This window comes from Erinaceus europaeus, chromosome 10 (assembly GCF_950295315.1).
Source record: "Erinaceus europaeus chromosome 10, mEriEur2.1, whole genome shotgun sequence".
NCBI lineage: Eukaryota > Metazoa > Chordata > Mammalia > Eulipotyphla > Erinaceidae > Erinaceus > Erinaceus europaeus.
This window is the reverse complement of record NC_080171.1, coordinates 102777979-102795160: the sequence shown is the minus strand read 5'-3', so window position 1 is coordinate 102795160 and position 17182 is coordinate 102777979. Positions and strand designations below refer to the sequence as shown.

At 45.2% G+C, this 17182-nt stretch overlaps 1 protein-coding gene across 5 annotated transcripts in view; it reads right to left on the bottom strand.

The window, feature by feature from the left end:
• Positions 1-17182, bottom strand: part of HMCN2 (hemicentin 2) — a 167707-nt gene that overhangs the window by 132234 nt on the left and 18291 nt on the right. For 4 of the 5 annotated variants that reach the window (XM_060200391.1, XM_060200392.1, XM_060200389.1 and 1 more), the window contains exons 2-4: positions 6016-6086; positions 4849-5007; positions 3622-3744 (exon numbers count right to left, since the gene is read on the bottom strand). In XM_060200391.1, coding sequence (XP_060056374.1) covers positions 3622-3744; positions 4849-5007; positions 6016-6086 — 353 coding nt within the window. Of the gene's footprint in view, positions 1-3195; positions 3284-3621; positions 3745-4848; positions 5008-6015; positions 6087-17182 lie in introns of those variants that run through there. The other variant, XM_060200393.1, reaches the window with a different exon arrangement.

Here is a 17182-nt window from a genome sequence, read left to right as displayed (position 1 = left end):
CAGGTGACTTCTCCCTCGCCTGGTTGATGCACAGAATCTAGGCCCTACTCTTTCTGTGTGCCTGACAATACTAGACAGGGAATGGATAGGAGCCCCTGAATAGCTCTTCCCAGCAGCAGGAAGGCTGAGGGATGCTGGGTTTGTTTGCCCAGTGATTCTGACCTGTGTATTTAGTCCTGATTGCAGTCCACTAGGCTGGGTCTAAACTTGGGGATAGCCTTTGGAAAGCCATACTGGACAAAAGGGGTTCTTAGATTGAGTTCAGTCTTTTAGAAAAAATGTTTATTTTAATGAGACACTGAGGGAAAGATATCGTGAGAGTGACCAGAGCACTGCTAGCTCTGGCTTATGGTGGTGCTGGGGACTGAATCTAGGACCTCAGTGCCTCAGGCATGAAAGTTATTTTTGCATAACCATTATGCTGTCTCCCCAGCCTCTGACTGAGTTCAGTCTTGATCAGTAGCGCAGCTTTGAGACAGGCCTCAGGGCACTGGGTTGTGGCTCACCAGGTTGAGTGCATATAACGAGACTGCTTCTCTTATCTGTTGAAGAATGACAGGAGCAGGGGCCAGGCAGTGTGTACCTGATTAAGTGTCCATATTACAAAGCACAAGGACCCACACAAGGATCCCAGTTCAAGCCCCTGGCTCTCCAGCTACAGAGGGGTCCCTTCACAAGCAGTGAAGCAGGTCTGCAGTTGTATCTATCTATCTATCTATCTATCTATCTATCTATCTATCTATCTATCTCTATCTCTCTCTCTTTATTCCCTCCACACCTCAACTTCTCTCTGTCCTAGCCAGTTAAAAAAAATGAAAAATGACTACCAGGAGCAGTGGATTCATAGTTCAGGCACTGAGCCCCAGTGATCACCCTGTAGGCAAAAAAAAAAAAAAAAAAAAAAGTAGAAGAAGGAAGGGCTCCTCACTCTCCTGCCCAGGCAAGTATATCTTCTTCCTCTAGTTACCTCTGGAGCCCCAAGAAGTTCCTGATGCCATGAAGCCAAGCCCACCATTCAAGACAGCTAAATACTCAATACCTCGGAGGTCACGTTCGGTTATTTCCCGAGCCCAATGGTTGAGGCTGCCCTGGCGTGGAGCAGGTGCTCCATCAACAAGTCAGTGCTGCACCCGCCCCACCAGATGTGCCTGAAAGAAGCAAATGAATTACCACACATATGTGCCCTGGGGACTTGTGCAACATCAGAGGAGCCCCTCTCCCTGCTGGAAGATCCTTGGGGGATGACCACAGTCCTGGCCACCCCAGCCACTTTCCCAGGCTTGCTGGATGCTGGGGAACATCTGGAAGGGGCCAGGTCCAAGGTATTTAGCAACTGGAAAGCAGAACTCCACATCCTGGAAGAAGAGGGGTCCAGGCCCCTACCTGGAGGCAGCACACACTGGCAGCCAGGATCCCACCAAGTCAGACATGTACTGTCCAGCCAGCTCCCATGGAAAAAGACAAGGCCCCATGGCTAGAAGCCTGGGGGACAGGCTCCAGCTTCCTTGCTCAGGGAATGGGTCAGGGGAGCTCAGCCCCACACCTGCTATGCCTTTCTCTAGGGCTGCCCAGACATCTGACTTGGCCCCAGCAGAAACCCAATTCCCACACAGATCTCCCCCCAAGTAAGGACCAAGTCCCCATCCACTCTGAAATTTCTTCTACCCGCTCTTTAGGGGGCTGGGTGCCAGAGCAGGCTAAATACCAAAAATGAAAGTCTGACGTGTCACAGAGAACCATAAACGCCATCTGTCAGCAGGGAGTTAAGGCATGCTAATCTAAACATGGCACCGGAGACTATTCTCTCTCATAAATATACAACACATGAAGAAGCCTCTTCCAGAAGCAACCACAGGGCTGGCTCGAGGCCGGGATCAGTCTGCGGGACTCTGTTTCTCTTGCCTTTCTCCCCAGGACCTTGGGCACAAGGGACCCCATGTCCAGACAGTCACCAGCTATTTCAGGAGCACCTGCTTCTGCTTGTGGCCCCAGATACAGTAGCAAATGGAAACCATGTGGCCCTGTGTTTCAGGAGCTCACAGCCAATGACATTAAATGACCACTCAGCTGTGAAAATTATCATTATTAAATGTAGAGAGTTGGTGTGAAAGCATCCTTAAATGGGACAGGGATCAAGGGAGGTCTCTTTAAAGATAAGAAGCCTAGAGAGGAGCAAGGGGGAGAGCAAGCCACATGAACACAGGCCCTGGGGGAGGAGAGTATACTAGGTCATGTTGAGTGTTAGAAGCAGTAGCTTTAGAATTGTTTTAAGTATAATTTTAAGTATGAGTTTTAAGTATAGTTGTTTTTCTGTTTATAGTGTGAGATGGAAAATTTTTTATCTTTTTTTTTTAGAAAAACAAAACCCACACACCAAGATGTAAGAAAGAGAATAGCTAGCCTAACCAAGTCCTTGAAACCCAACCACTCGTTCAAGGTCGAGGGAGCTGATAGCCAAGTGGTCTTGGCTGACAACGAGAAAGTGTGGTGACCCTATTTTGCATAAAGGCTTGAAATTAGACAATTTTTATAGGCTGCCTAGGGTATGACAATGTCTGAAATGATTGGATCCTGCGTTTTCTGTAAAATGTTATTGAGTGTGTGATAAAATTCTAGTTTTGCATATTTCCCACCCAGAATGTACTCTAGAATGCTATAAATTGTGCAGTTTGAGCCTTGTTCAGGGTCAAGCTGATGGACTGCTGTCAGTCACCTCTCGGCCCAGATTCAAATTCGTGAATAAACATCTTTTGCTTCCTTACAGTGGATGGTGGTTTGATTTTTGCTCGCTAACATTGAGGACATAGCAGAGCCCACAAGGGTAGTAGTAGCAGAGGGGGAAGGAAAGAGACATCAGTGCTGAGTTCAGAGATAAAGGTCAAATGAGAGTCTGGAGTCTCCTCTCCAGTGGATAATGAGAGGAAACTATTGACCAGATTGGTTCTAGAATGACCCAGTGGGGTCCTGGAAGTGGCTCAAGTGAGTTCGAGAAAGCTCACTTTGATCCCAACTCTGTTCAGTGACTCCATTTTGAAATGAGTCAGGGTGGGGGAATTTACACATTGCTTTCTTTAGCAGCATGCCACAGGAATGCCTGCTCTGGTTGCAGGGAGGGGTGGGAGATGGGACAGAGGAGAAGCATGAACCCCAGTGGAGCCAGGTAGAACAGGAGAGGCAGAGAGCTGGTGCAAATACCTGACTGGCTGGTATGGGCGAGTCCGTGCCATTGACAGCCCTGCACCTCAGGCTCCATCCTCCCAGGGCCCCAAGCAGGATTTTCTGTCCTAACAACACAGTCTGAATCTGGTGGCCTCATATCTACTCTGGGAAGGAGATCCTTCCACACCCTCATTTCTGCTAAACTTATTCAGGTTCATACTGTCCAGCCTGAACCAGTTTTGGAATCCTGGTCAAAGGTCAAAGTCTTTTACTTGCAAAATCAGTAGCTCCGAGGGACTTGCCTTGGGAGTGGTCGGGAGGGTTCTTCAGTGGGTGGAGCCATATCCCTGAGGGCTTGCTTCCTGCTCCTGCCTCTAGCAAGTGCTCAGCATTGCTAGGCTCAAGTGGCCAGCAGCCACCCACAGGCTGCCCAGAGCTGCAAGATGTTCAGGACAGACTCACCTCAGTCACCTCCTGCTTGTCCAAGTGGAACACCTGCCCGGAGCTGGTGGCTGCAATTTCCTCATAAGCCAGGTAGCCAGGATGCGTGCGATCACCACAGTCCCCGGTCAGCACAAAAACCACCTGGAAGAGGAATGTGCATGCTAACACACGGCTTCCCTGGCTACCTTCTCTACATATGGGCACAGGGCTGGATCCAGAGAGGGCTGTTAAAGTCAGCTCTTTCCTCTCTCTATGAGTTTGACTAGACAAAGGAAATGTGGAGTGACTACTTCATGGGGCTAATGAGGGTCAAGGACTCTGAGTGCACAGGCTGGAAAGATAATAGGTGCTCAGTAAATGGAGGAGTGGCCATTAAATCTATGGAGGAAACTGTGGGAGGCTGCAGAGTTAGGAGAACCTTGGAGGTTTCTGATTATTTGATTTCTTTTGTATCACCCAGGTCTTCATTGGGACTTCACAGTTGCATAATTCCATCACTTCTTGCAAACCCTACCCCCCTTTTTTTCCCAGATAGTAAGTGAGAGACAGAGAGTGAAAGGAGAGAGGTGGGGGAGGGAGAGAAAAGAAGAGACACCATAGCACTGCTCTACCACTCATGAAGCTTCCTCCTTGCACATGCTCCCATGTGGTAGGAGCGGGTCCAAACCCAGGTCCTTGTGCAGGGTGAAGTGTGTACTCTACCAGGTTTGTTTTAAATGGAGAAGTGTCTAGACCTTGCTCTTTTCCCCATGGATGTCAAAAGGGTTGACCCTTCTCCCTTCCTCAGACACCCCTCCTCCACCCATGGCTGTAAAAACAAGAAGCAAAAGTCCCAGGACCAGAACATTCCAGATCTAGAGTTTCTGGGGGGAGCTGACAAGACACACAAAGACAGGAGCAGAGGGACACCAGGAGGAAAACAGATTGCACTGTCTTTGACAGGGTGTGAAAGAAGTGGGGTGGTATGGTCTTTATCAAGAGCAAGCTTCATCACAGAGTCGTGAGCTCTGGTGGGCAGGGAGCCCAGAGCATGAGAACACACTTGGAATTGGTCAGCCCAGTTTGCTTCTGATCAATTTGGGGAGGTGGGGTTGGGGGAGCTGGCGGGGCGCAGGCGTGAGGCTGGCCCTGGAGTGAGAGGCCAAATGCACCCAGACCTCGTTTTCCAGGTAGAGGTGCACAGCTGCCTGAGCTGGATCTCCGCAGGGCCTCCACACTCATGCCCTTCAAGACCAGTAGGCTCACCTGGGACTGTTTAAGCTGTAAGAGCCGCTGAAGCTCCTCCTTCTTGTGGTGGTCCTTGGCGCGGGCGTCCGAGAAGACATAGATGAAGGAGCCAGGGTTGGCAACCTCCACGGCAGCCTTGATGGCCCCCACGCTCATTTCCGGGCAGTCACCACCTCCCTAGGGGATGGGAAGGTGTGGGTGGTGGCTACTCACTTCCTCTAGGCAAGATCCACCCAAACCCATAAGAGATGGGGAGGGTCTCTTGGAACTGACAGTCCTGGCTATTTTGAGGTGAGATCAGAGCCCAGCTATGCCCTTCCCTGAGATACAGAGGACACCCAACCAGTTTCCACATTAGAACGTATCACTATTCACTCACCCACCCATGCCAGGGGCTCTGATATGCAAATCATATCTGATGATGTCACATCACCACTGTGATGAGCTCTACAAATGGGAGGGAAGGAGTAAGGGCCACCAGGACAGCTTACAGACCCCCTCCCCCCCCCCACCACCAAGAAGCCATGTAGTTGCTGTGGTTGGGAGGAGAGATGGGCATAAGGCAGGGAAAGAAGCATCCAAAACTTTCTCCCCTCCTCCAGTCCTCTTTTCAACCTGTCCTTGAGAGGCTCCAAATTAAAACAGTTATATCCCGTCCCTGCTCCCCAGCATCTCCCAAGAGGTAAACAGAGCACCTCAAGGGCTTGCATACCCAGCATCAGCAGAGACTGGCAAGTGGAAACTGCCCATTAAATACTTGTTTCCTTGGCTCATTCATTTTACCCAAAGCTCATTCAGTCCCTACAGATGTTGGGTCCCATTATGAGCTACTTCAGTATGAGGAACAAGTGTAGCCAGGAAGCTGGCAGCTCCAATGGACAGTGGGAACAGCAAATAAATGCAGGGAGCAATGAGATATATGAGCCAGTTGAGGGCCTGGCTTGGGGGCTCTGAACTAAGCTCCTTCACATGCTGTGTGCTCTGGGCACAGAGGCTCCTGGAAGTGTTTGGTAAACTGAATAAAACAAGGACCTACAGAAAGTACAGTCTTTCAGGACCCCAACTTGGAGAATGAGCAACAGTTGGAGGGAACTGCCATCTTTGCCTAGGTAGAGTTAAAGACCTTGACCTCTGGCATGGACTGGGAGTGCTGCTCAGAGAGGGGCTCAGCCTGGGGCAGCTCACCTGCACATAGAGTTCTCTCAGCGCCCTCTGAAACACTTCAGGGTCTGCTGTAAGGGTCACTGGGCCAATATCTGTAGGGAAGAGAGAAGGGGGGCCACGGTGAGTGGGACCACTTGAGGCATGGCTTCCGTGCACTGGGCCAGCAAGTGTGAGCAGAAGTGATAAGAGTGAGACCTGGGGAGCAGTCAGGGAATAGCTCCCAGTCCTGCCAAGTGCAGTCCACTTGGTCTCCTGTGCCTCTCCAAAGTGCAGCCAGAACCACCAAGGAACGCAGAAATGGGGAAATGGTCAAATGTTTAGTTCTTCTTTGGAGGCACAGTTTCTGAAGTTTTGAGACTATGACCACTCTATCAGTTCACCCATCCCCATCAACAGCAAGGAGGCAATTCTGGAAGACAAAGATACTGAGGAACAAATTGCCTGTTTGAGAAAACTGTCAAAGACCAAACTGACCAACAACAAAAAAAAAAGAAAAGTAAAATATTTCAGAAACTGTCTATATCTTAGCCCACTTTATACTATTAGTCTATTTTTTTATTATTTTTATCAGTGTGTTAATAATGGTTTACAAGATCATAAGATGAAAAGGTATATAGTTCCATGCCACACTGCTATCAGAGTTTTGTGCCTCCACCCTCTCAGCCAGATCCACCAGAGTTCTCAAAAGTTGTTGTTGTTTTAAATTCGTGTGTTTCAGTTCTCTAGATCCCATACATGAGTGGAATCATCTAGTGTCATCTTTCACCTCTTTACTTACTAAGTATAGTCTCCAGATCCACCCATTTTGCCCATACAATATCATCTTTTTTTAATTGCAGAGTAGTATTTCATGGAGTATATATCCCCTAACTTCTTTATGCAGTCGTCAGCCAATGTCTTAACCCATTTTAAAAGAGCAAATCTCATTACAAAGCTTGATTGTCCCAAGTGTGGATGAGGATAGGGAGCAACTAGAACGTCTGTCCACTGCCAGTGGGAATGCAAGCTGATCCAACCATCTTAGAAGACAATGAACATTTCTAAAAGGTTAACTGTGTCCCTACTATAGGCTCTAGTCATTCTACTCCTAGGTATTTACCAAAGAGAAGTGGAAACATATGTTCATCCAAAGACTTGTGCTCAAATGCTCATAGCAGTTGGAATCATCAAAACTCAGAACTGGAGGTAAACCAGATGTCCATCAACTAGTGAATGAATAAACAAATTCTGTAACATTCACACAATCTACTGCTAAGCAAGAGAAACAATTAAAAGAACAAGCTACCAACACAGGCAACTGTATGATGAACTCACCTCACAGACACACTGCTGCATGAAGGAAGCCAGACACAAGATGAGAGCTTACTATAGGGCGCCATTTATAGAAAGTGCTAGAAGAGGCTAAATTAACCTAGGGTTGCGGGGGGGGGAGCCAGAACACAGGTTGTCTGGGAGACTAACTTCAAAGTGATGCAGAGAAAATGTCTGGGGAGACAAAAATATTCTATATTGTGATAGGCGTGGGGGTTCCATGGGTGTATCCATTTGTCAAAGATGTACAGCAAAGATTCATGCATTTCAATGTATGTAAATTTCACCTCATGTGAAAAGATCTGTAAAGAATTATCTTCACTGAGTGGGGGGTAGAGGGTGGGAGAAAATGTAGATGGAACAAGAATGGCAGAATTCTTTTTGATATTTGGGTGATGAGGATATGGGGTTCCATTACAATATGCTGATGGCTTTGTGTATATTTGAAATATCTCCTAATAAAAAGTGGATTTTGTTTTTTCAATCAGAGTATTGAAAGTTCCCATCAACATAAGACATAGCTACCAGAGCACTGAGGAAGCATTAGAATCCCAACTCTCCCAGTGGACATGTGCAAAAAGTCTTGTAGACATCAGGCTTCTTAGGAAAACATTTCATTTGTCCTGGCTGGATGATTTCTGGAGTATTTTTAGTTCAGAAGTTCTAAAATCTCGTCACCGTCAAAGAATTCCCACACTCGGCAAGCAGTCAGCAGGCCCCAGTCTTTTCTCTGAAAGGAATCATGTGGAATTCCCCCAGCGTTTGTCCACCACTATCAAGGAAGAGTCTGGACACCAGCTTTTCCCAATCGCTCCCACACACACACCCTGGAAGGAGAGCAGGTGAAGTTAGGAAGCCTGCTCCGATTACTCAACACTGTTTTTACCTTCTTCCCCAGCAGCTCCAGCCTTCCCATTCTGCTCCTTCATCTGAACTCTGCAGCACTGGATTAAGCTAAATCCTCCCCTCTTCACCTCAGACAACTGATAGATTCTTGGCCTTGTTTTTCACCAGCTCTGGGGTATTTCAGATTCTTCTTTGCTGCTCCCAGCTTTATTTTACCCCCAGTCAGATGAGGCACAGGACAGCACCATATCTCCTAGTAGAGAACCATCAACCAGACAGGAAAACTCTGTGCGCGGGTTTTGGCACCAAGCACAGAAACACAATGGAGCTGGCCCTGCTGGAGCAAACAGACCACAGTGCTCTCCACAGGCAGAGCCAGGCTTATTCCAGCATGAGGACCTCAAACCCTACTTTGTTTGAGAAGAGCAGTAATTGTGGTGGGCATTGGTTACTTCATTATTTTTTCAGGAACACGTGGCCATGGGGGGAGGGGGTGAATGCTATTCTTACAGTCACTGAACACAAGTTCCAGACCATGCTGAGATACTCACTGAACCTTTCCTGGCACCTGACAGGTATGAGACTTGCTCATGCTTTACAGAAGAGAAAATGGAAGCCCAGAGAGCAGCATGCCCAAAGACACAGAGGCCATAAGGGGCAGGGCTGAGCTAGAAGCCTTGGTCTACGTAACTGTCCAGAATCTGAGCTCTTGACAATTTCTGCCAGCCAGCCTCACACAGGAATTCCTGACACACAGAAAAAGAAGGAAATTCCACCAACCAGGAATAGTTGCCTGCCTGCCTTTCCTCCCTCCCTCCCTCCCTCCCTTCCTTTCTTCCTGAGAGACAGAGTTGCAGAGAGAGAGAGACAGTGAAAGAGAATCATAACACCAAAACTTCTTTCTTATTTTTTTAAGTTTATTCATTTTGGGTAGAAACAGAAGTTGAGAAGTAAGAGGGAGATAGAGAGCAAGAGACACAGAGAGATACCTGCAGCACCACTCATGGAACTTCCCCTCTGCAAGTGGGGACTGGGCAAGACTTTCAATATGGTGGGAAGCCAGGCTCAAACCTAGACCTTAATCATTGGCAAAGCAGCACAACTATTTTCCTGGCCCTTGTTTTCATTCCTTGTTTAACCTTCAAAACTTTCTGCAAATTTGTAGGCATATATCTCACATACTTTTTATAGTATGCATACTATTTAAGTAGAATTCCTACTGAAATATAAATAACATACTATTTTTAACCTGATTCCTTTCACGGAACAACATATTGTGAACAGCTTTCCAGAAGGTTGAACACTTCATTCAAGATCACTTTTAAAAGCTACAGAGGACTTCCATTATAGACATTCCTAATAATGGACTTGCTCTGCCCCACATTGCTTTTTAATTCCAGTTTTTATGATGAATGATGCTATAGCGAACATATTTATTTGCTGATTTTTACTATTATTATTATTTTTTTTACCAGAGCACTGCTCAACTCTGGCTTATGGTAGTGCTGGGGACTGAACCTGAGACCTCAGAGCCTCAGGCATGAGAGTCTGTTTGCATAACCATTATGCTATCTACCCCTAAAAACTTCTTTAAATTCAAAAGATGTGTATGTTAGTTTATTCACTTCCTTAAGATAGATCCCTCTCAGCAGAATTGCTGAGTCAAAGGTGAGAGCATTTGTGAAGATTTTGGATGCAAATACGGCAACTTTACAAGGATTCTCCCCACACTTCGTTGGTCCTACCTCTTACCCATCCTACCTAATAAGGTCAGAAGGCCCACCTCTTGTCTGGTTCTGCTCACATCAGGTCTACGCAAGAACTGAAATAAGGGCCAGGTAGTGGCACACCTGGTTGGCTGAGCATTACCATGTGCAAATACTTGGGTTCAAGCCCACCGTTTCCACCTGCAGGGAGAAACTTCACAAGCAGTGAAGCAGTGCTGCAGGTGTCTCTCCATCTCTAGCTTTCCCTTCCCTCTCAATATCTTTATGTCTGTCTCTATTCAATAAATAAGTAAAATATTAACAAAAAATTAAAATAAGAATTAACGATGGTATGGGGAGACTAGGCGATAGCTCGACTAGTAAAGAGTGCACCTGACCATGTCCAAAGGCTTGGGTTCAAGTCTCAGCACCACATAGGAGCACCATGAACAACAGTAGTGTGTGTGTGGGGGGGGTGGATCATGGATGACGGACTGGTGCAAAGGTGTCTCTCTCCTTCCTTCTATTTATTTTTTTTAATTACATTTACTTCTCTATTGGATAGAGACATCAGAAATGGAGAGGAAAGGAGGAGATAAAGAGGAAGAGGGACAGAGCCCTGCAGCCCTGCTTCACCACTTGCAAAGCCTCCCCCTGCAGGTGGGGACCAGGGGCTTGAACCCGGGTCTGTGTGCACTGTAACATGTGCGTTCAACCAGGTGCAACACTGACTGGCTCCCCTCTTTTTTTAAAACATTTTTTCCTTTATTGGGGATTAATGTTTTATAGTCATCAATAAATACAATAGTTTGTGCATGCATAACATTTCTCAGTTTTCACATAATAATATAACCCCCACTAGGTCCTCCGTCATCCTTTTCCAGGACCTGTACTCTCCCCCCACCCCAACCATACACCCCTGAGTCTTTTACTTTGGTGCAATACACCAACTCCAGTCCAGGTTCTGCTTAGTGTTTTCTCTACTGATCTTATTTTTCAACTTCTGCCTGTCCTCTCTTTATTTTTAAAATTAATTAATATTTATTAGTGATTTAATAAAGATCTACCAGACCATAAGATTGCAGGGGGATTGTTCCAAGCTACTACTACTACAGCTCTGTGACCTCCCTCACCCCACCCCCCAAAAGATAACCACCATAGTTTTCAAAAAATCTTAGAAACAGTCAGACTACTTAAAACAAGTTAACATTCCCATTCTTTATATTGCACATATGAGCAAAGCCATCCCGTAATTGTCTCTAGGAGGAATGTAGGTCATTTGGTATCCCGTAAACTATAGCAAAAAGAATCCTTGAGCACAAAAATTAAAGGAGAAGACTTCTTGACTTTACCTATCCCCCATTTCTCCACATTTTTTAAATGCAAAGGCAGAGGACAGGAAGTAGTGCAAGCATTACACAAAAGATTTTCATGCCTGAGGTACCAGGGTCTCAAGTTCAAGTCAAGGCAGCACATAAGTGTTATGTGGGTTGTTCTGAGAGTTTCTGCCCTCTGGGAGAGAGAGAAAGAGTATTGAAGCCAATCACTCAGTCAAAGCCATAGCCAGGGACTATGTGACCAAGACAGGATCCTGAACATTGCAGGAGCCAGGGGAAATCTCTGAGCTAGAGATCCCCAGAAAGAATTTATACACACACACACACACACACACACACACACACACACACACACACATTATTTATAAAAAGGAAACATTGACAAAACCATAGGATAAGAGGGGTACAACTTCACACAGTTCCCACCACCAGAACTCTGTATCCCATCCCCTCCCCTGTTAGCTTTCCTATTCTTTATCCCCCTGGAAATATGGACCCAAGGTCACTGTGGGATGCAGAAGGTTGAAGGCCTGGTTCCTGTAATTGCTTCCCCGCTGAACATGGGCATTGACAGGTTGATCCATACTCCCAGCCTGTCTCTCTCTTTCCCTAGTGGGGAAGGGCTCTGGGGAAGTGGAGCTCCAGGACACATTGGTGGGGTTGTCTGTCCAGGGAAGTCTGGTCAGCATCCTGCTAGCATCTGGAACCTATCTCCTCCTCTCTCAATTTCTCTCTGTCCTATCAAATAAAATAGAAAGAAAATAAAGTAGATAAATAAATAAAATGTTCACTAGGAGCAGCGGTTTCATAGTGCTGGCACCAAGCCTAGCAATAACCCTGGTGTAAAAAAAAATCCCTACCCTAGGGAGTCAGGTGGTAGCGCAGTGGGTTAAGCACATGTGGCACAAAGCACAAGGACCAGCGTAAGGATCCCAGTTCAAGCCCTGGCTCCCTACCTGCAAGAAGGTCGCTTCACAGGTGGTGAAGTAGGTCTGCAGGTGTCTATCTTTCTCTCCCTCTCTCTGTTTAAACCTCCTCTCTCCATTTCTCACTGTCCTATCCAACAACGACGACATCAATAGTAACTACAACAATAATAACTAGGACAACAATGAAAAACAAAAAGGGCAAAAAAAGGGAAAATAAATATATAAAAAATAAAAAATAAAAATCCTTACCCTAATATCTGTAAAGTTGTTTCTGAGATATCAAGTAACAAATTTACAGGTTCTGTAAATCAGAAAATGAACCTGGTTGGGAGGTGTGGGGAAGGTAGCATAATGGTTATACAAAAGATTCTCATGCCTGAGACTTCAAAAGCCAAGTTCAACCCCAGGCACCACCATAATCCCAAACTGAGCAGTGCTCTGGTTAAAAGTAGTAGAAGTAGTAGTAGTAGTAGTAGTAGTAGTAGTAGAAGTAGTAGTAGTAGTAGAAGTAGTAGTAGAAGTAGCAGTAGTAGTAGTAGTAGTAGTAGTAGAAGTAGTAGTAGTAGAAGTAGTAGTAGTAGTAGTAGAAGTAGTAGTAGAAGTAGCAGTAGTAGTAGAAGTAGTAGTAGTAGTAGAAGTAGTAGTAGTAGTAGAAGTAGTAGTAGAAGTAGTAGTAGTAGTAGAAGTAGTAGTAGTAGTAGAAGTAGTAGTAGTAGAAGTAGTAGTAGTAGTAGAAGTAGTAGTAGTAGAAGTAGTAGTAGAAGTAGAAGTAGTAATAGTAGTAGAAGTAGTAGTAGTGGTAGTAGTAGAAGTAGTAGTAGTAGTAGTGGTAGTAGTAGTAGTAGAAGTAGTAGTAGTAGAAGTAGTAGTAGAAGAAGTAGTAGTAGTAGTAGAAGTAGTAGTAGTAGTAGAAGTAGTAGTAGAAGAAGTAGTAGTAGTAGTAGAAGTAGTAGTAGTGGTAGTAGTAGAAGTAGTAGTGGTAGTAGAAGTAGTAGTAGAAGTAGTAGTGGTAGTGGTAGTAGTAGTAGTAGAAGTAGTAGTAGTAGTAGTAGTAGAAGTAGTAGTAGTAGTAGTAGTAGAAGTAGTAGTAGTAGTAGTAGAAGTAGTAGTAGTAGTGGTAGTAGTAGTAGCAATAGTAGTAGAAGTAGTAGTAGTGGTAGTAGTAGTAGTAGCAGTAGTAGTAGAAGTAGTAATAGTAGTAGAAGTAGTAGTGGTAGTAGTAGTAGAAGTAGTAGTAGTAGAAGTAGTAGTAATAGTAGTAGAAGTAGTAGTAGTGGTAGTAGTAGTAGTAGAAGTAGTAGTGGTAGTAGAAGTAGTAGTGGTAGTAGTAGTAGAAGTAGTAGTAGTAGAAGTAGTAGTAGTAGAAGTAGTAGTAGAAGTAGTAGTAGTAGAAGTAGTAGTAGTAGTAGAAGTAGTAGTAGAAGTAGTGGTAGTAGAAGTAGTAATAGTAGTAGAAGTAGTAGTAGTGGTAGTAGTAGTAGTAGAAGTAGTAGTAGTAGTAGAAGTAGTAGTAGTGGTAGTAGTAGAAGTAGTAGTGGTAGTAGAAGTAGTAGTAGTAGTAGAAGTAGTAGTGGTAGTGGTAGTAGAAGTAGTAGTAGTAGTAGAAGTAGTAGTAGTAGTAGTAGAAGTAGTAGTAGTAGTGGTAGTAGTAGTAGCAATAGTAGTAGAAGTAGTGGTAGTGGTAGTAGTAGTAGTAGTAGCAGTAGTAGTAGAAGTAGTAATAGTAGTAGAAGTAGTAGTAGTGGTAGTGGTAGTAGTAGTAGTAGAAGTAGTAATAGTAGTAGAAATAGTAGTACTGGTAGTAGTAGTGGTAGTAGTAGTAGTAATAGAAGAAATAATAATTTTTTTTAAACCTGGAGGAAGTCATTTTTTGCCTGCCACAACCTCCACTCTCCTGTCTTCATCAAAAATGGACTTGGAGTAAGCCAATTTGAATACAAACTGATATGTCAACACAGCAATAAGAAGGATGAAGGGAAGATCCCTCCCCATTCATATTTTTTAAAGATTTATTTATTCCTTTTTGTTGCCCTTGTTGTTTTATTGTTGTTGTTATTGATGTCGTCGTTGTTAGATAGGACAGAGAGAAATGGAGAGAGGAGAGGAAGACAGAGGGGTAGAGAAAGACAGACGCCTGCAGACCTGCGTCACCACCTGTGAAGCGACACCCCTGCAGGTGGAGAGCCTGGGACTCAAACCGGGATCCTTACACTGGTCCTTGCACTTGGCACCACCTTCGCTTAACACGCTCCACTACCACCCGACTTCCCCCATTCATCTTTTTGATAGAGTTGTGGAAACTGAGACCCAGAGAAAAGTTCCCCTCAAGGATAGTAAGAAGAGTTGGCACAGTTGCTAACTGGGTAGACCACGGGCCAGCAATCCCTCCTCTTACTCACCCACTATCAAAGGCCTCAGCCAAGGTCAGCACAAGGCATGGTAAGCACCACTCAGGTGAGTGAGCGAAGACACACCCGTGTGTGCCACACTGTCTGAGGAGCTACAGAGCAGGACCTACTCTCTTCCTCTCCAGTCCTAGCTTGATGCCAGGCATACAACCAACATTCAGCAGGTATTTTCTAAGCACCCGTGCCCAGATGTTCTGACCACAGCATGCTGCCACAGCCGCTTAGAAAAGTAGACCCACAATGAGGCAAAAATCCAAATATGGCTACTGGGGACAAGGGAAGGGCTGGGCATAGCAAGGGTGTGCTGCCCAGCTCAACAAAAGTGTCTGATTTTTCTTGACATAGAGTATGGGACACTACAAAGACTGAATGCAAGGATTTTAACAAATCTACTTTAAAAGGTTTATTTATTAATTAAAGAGAGAGAGAACCAGAGTATCACTTTGGTATATGCAAAGCTAGGGATTAAACTCATGACCTCTTACTTGAGAGTCTAACACCTTATCCATTGAGTCACCTGCCAGTTAAGAGTTTTTAAAATGTCCTTCCTTTAAGCACTCATATTACAGTGTGCAAGGACCCAGGTTCAAGCCCCTGGTCCCCACCTGCAGGGGGAACACTTCATAAGTGGTGAAGCAGGGATGCAGGTGTCTCTCTGTACCTCTTCCTCTCTATCTTTCCCTCTCCCCTCAATTTCTCTCTATATCAATCCAATAACAAATAAATAAAATATTTTTGAATGTTCCTCCTAAATTCTGAATAAAGAAGCTTCTCACAAGAGCACACACACACACATGCACACGCACACACACAGGATTGCTTCATTTTTATTAAGTAGGTAACTGCTAAGCTGTCTCTGAGCATTGGGTGATACCAGTCCTAGCATTCAAGACTAAAACTGGCTTCCAGGTTGTCAAGAAAAGGTTAGAAAAGTGAAGGTCTTCTTACCATCTCTCATCCCAGCTGCCCACTGACCAGCCACTCACCCACAACTCCAAGCAGCAAGAAAGAGATGGAAGTCTCCCCACCACTAATTAGTTAATGGCACATGATGTGCCATTACCAGCAACCCCCCTCCTCTGCACAGAGGGCACTTGATGCAGTGTGACCGTTTCTCAATTTCCCGTCTTCCAGTAGGACAGGAAGTGAGGGGCCAGGACAGGTAGGACACTTTGTGCAGCCCTGTGCAAGTCTGCCTACTGAGGAGGGCCACTTGAACCCCTCTCCATCTCCCTCCTTCACTCTACCCAAACAAGGGTGTGCTGGACAAAGGGAAACCAACCAACATACTATTAAGCACTCTTCCCAGTAAGGTGGGGGTGGGGAACACAGAACTTTGGTAGCAACCGTGGTGTGGAACTATACACTAGTCTTACAGTCTTGCAATAAACTATAAATAACAAATAAAAATATTTTTTAAAAAACACTCTTCCTATAATGATAATGATGGAGATGTTTATCCTGATAGTGATGGGAATGTGTTGTTGTGGCTGACGCTAGTGGTGATGATGGTGGTATGACAGCAACAATATTGATGGCGATAGTGATGCTGCCACTGGAGACGGTGGCAATATATGGAGTAAACATTATTTTGCAGGCTCAGTCCTATTTGCAGCTCCCCGTCACAACTGAGGATTCTAAGACTTGGAGAAGTTAATGCGGGGGCCAGGTGGAGGTGCGCCTGGCTAAGCACATACATTACAGTGCACAAGGATCCAGGTTCAAGCCCCTGATCCCCACCTGCAGGGGGAAAGCTTCATGAGTGGTGTTTCTGTCTCTTTCCTTCTCTTTCTCCCCCTTCCCTCTCAATTTCTCTCTGTCTCTATCCAATAATAAAGACATAAAAATTAAAAAGAAAAAGGAGAAGGAAAAGGTGGTGGTGGAGGAGAAGGAGAAGATGAAAAAGGAGAAGGAGGAGGAGGAGGAGAGGAAGAAGTCGTTAATGCCCTTGATGTATATGTTACACAGCTAGTAAGTGGTAATGTCTATATTGGTCTTCTGGAGCTATGTAATAAAATACCACAGACTAGACAACTTTAAGCAAAAGAAACATATTCTTGGTCGGGCAGTAGTGGAGCGGGTTAAGCACAGGTGATGCAAAGCGCAAAGACTGGAGTAAGGATCCCATTTCGAGCCCCCGGAGGGGAGTTGCTTCACAACCTGTGAAGCAGGTCTGCAGGTGTCTATCTTTTTCTCCCCCTCTGTCTTCCCCTCCCCTCTCCATTTCTCTCTGTCCTATCCAACAACAACGACAACAATAATAACTACAACAATAAAACAACAAGGGCAACAAAAGGGAATAAGTAAATAAATAAATAAATATAAAAATATATATTTAAAAAAAGAAAGAAACATATTCTTGCACAGTTCTAAGAGATGGGAGTCCAAAATCCAGGGCCAGTAAGACCAAGTTTTCTCTGCAGCCTTCTGGGAACAATTCATTCCATGCTTCCTTTTTTGCTCCCGAGGAAAGCAGCAAGCTGTATAGACACATGGCTCATCTCGGGCTTCTGATTAGAATGGTGCTGGTGACATTAGAATGCAGACTCAGTCTATCCCAGTATGGCCTCATCCTAACTGATGACATCTCCAATGGCCCTGTTTCCAAATAAGGGCACATTGTGAGGTTCCAGGAAGGAAGGAATTTTTGT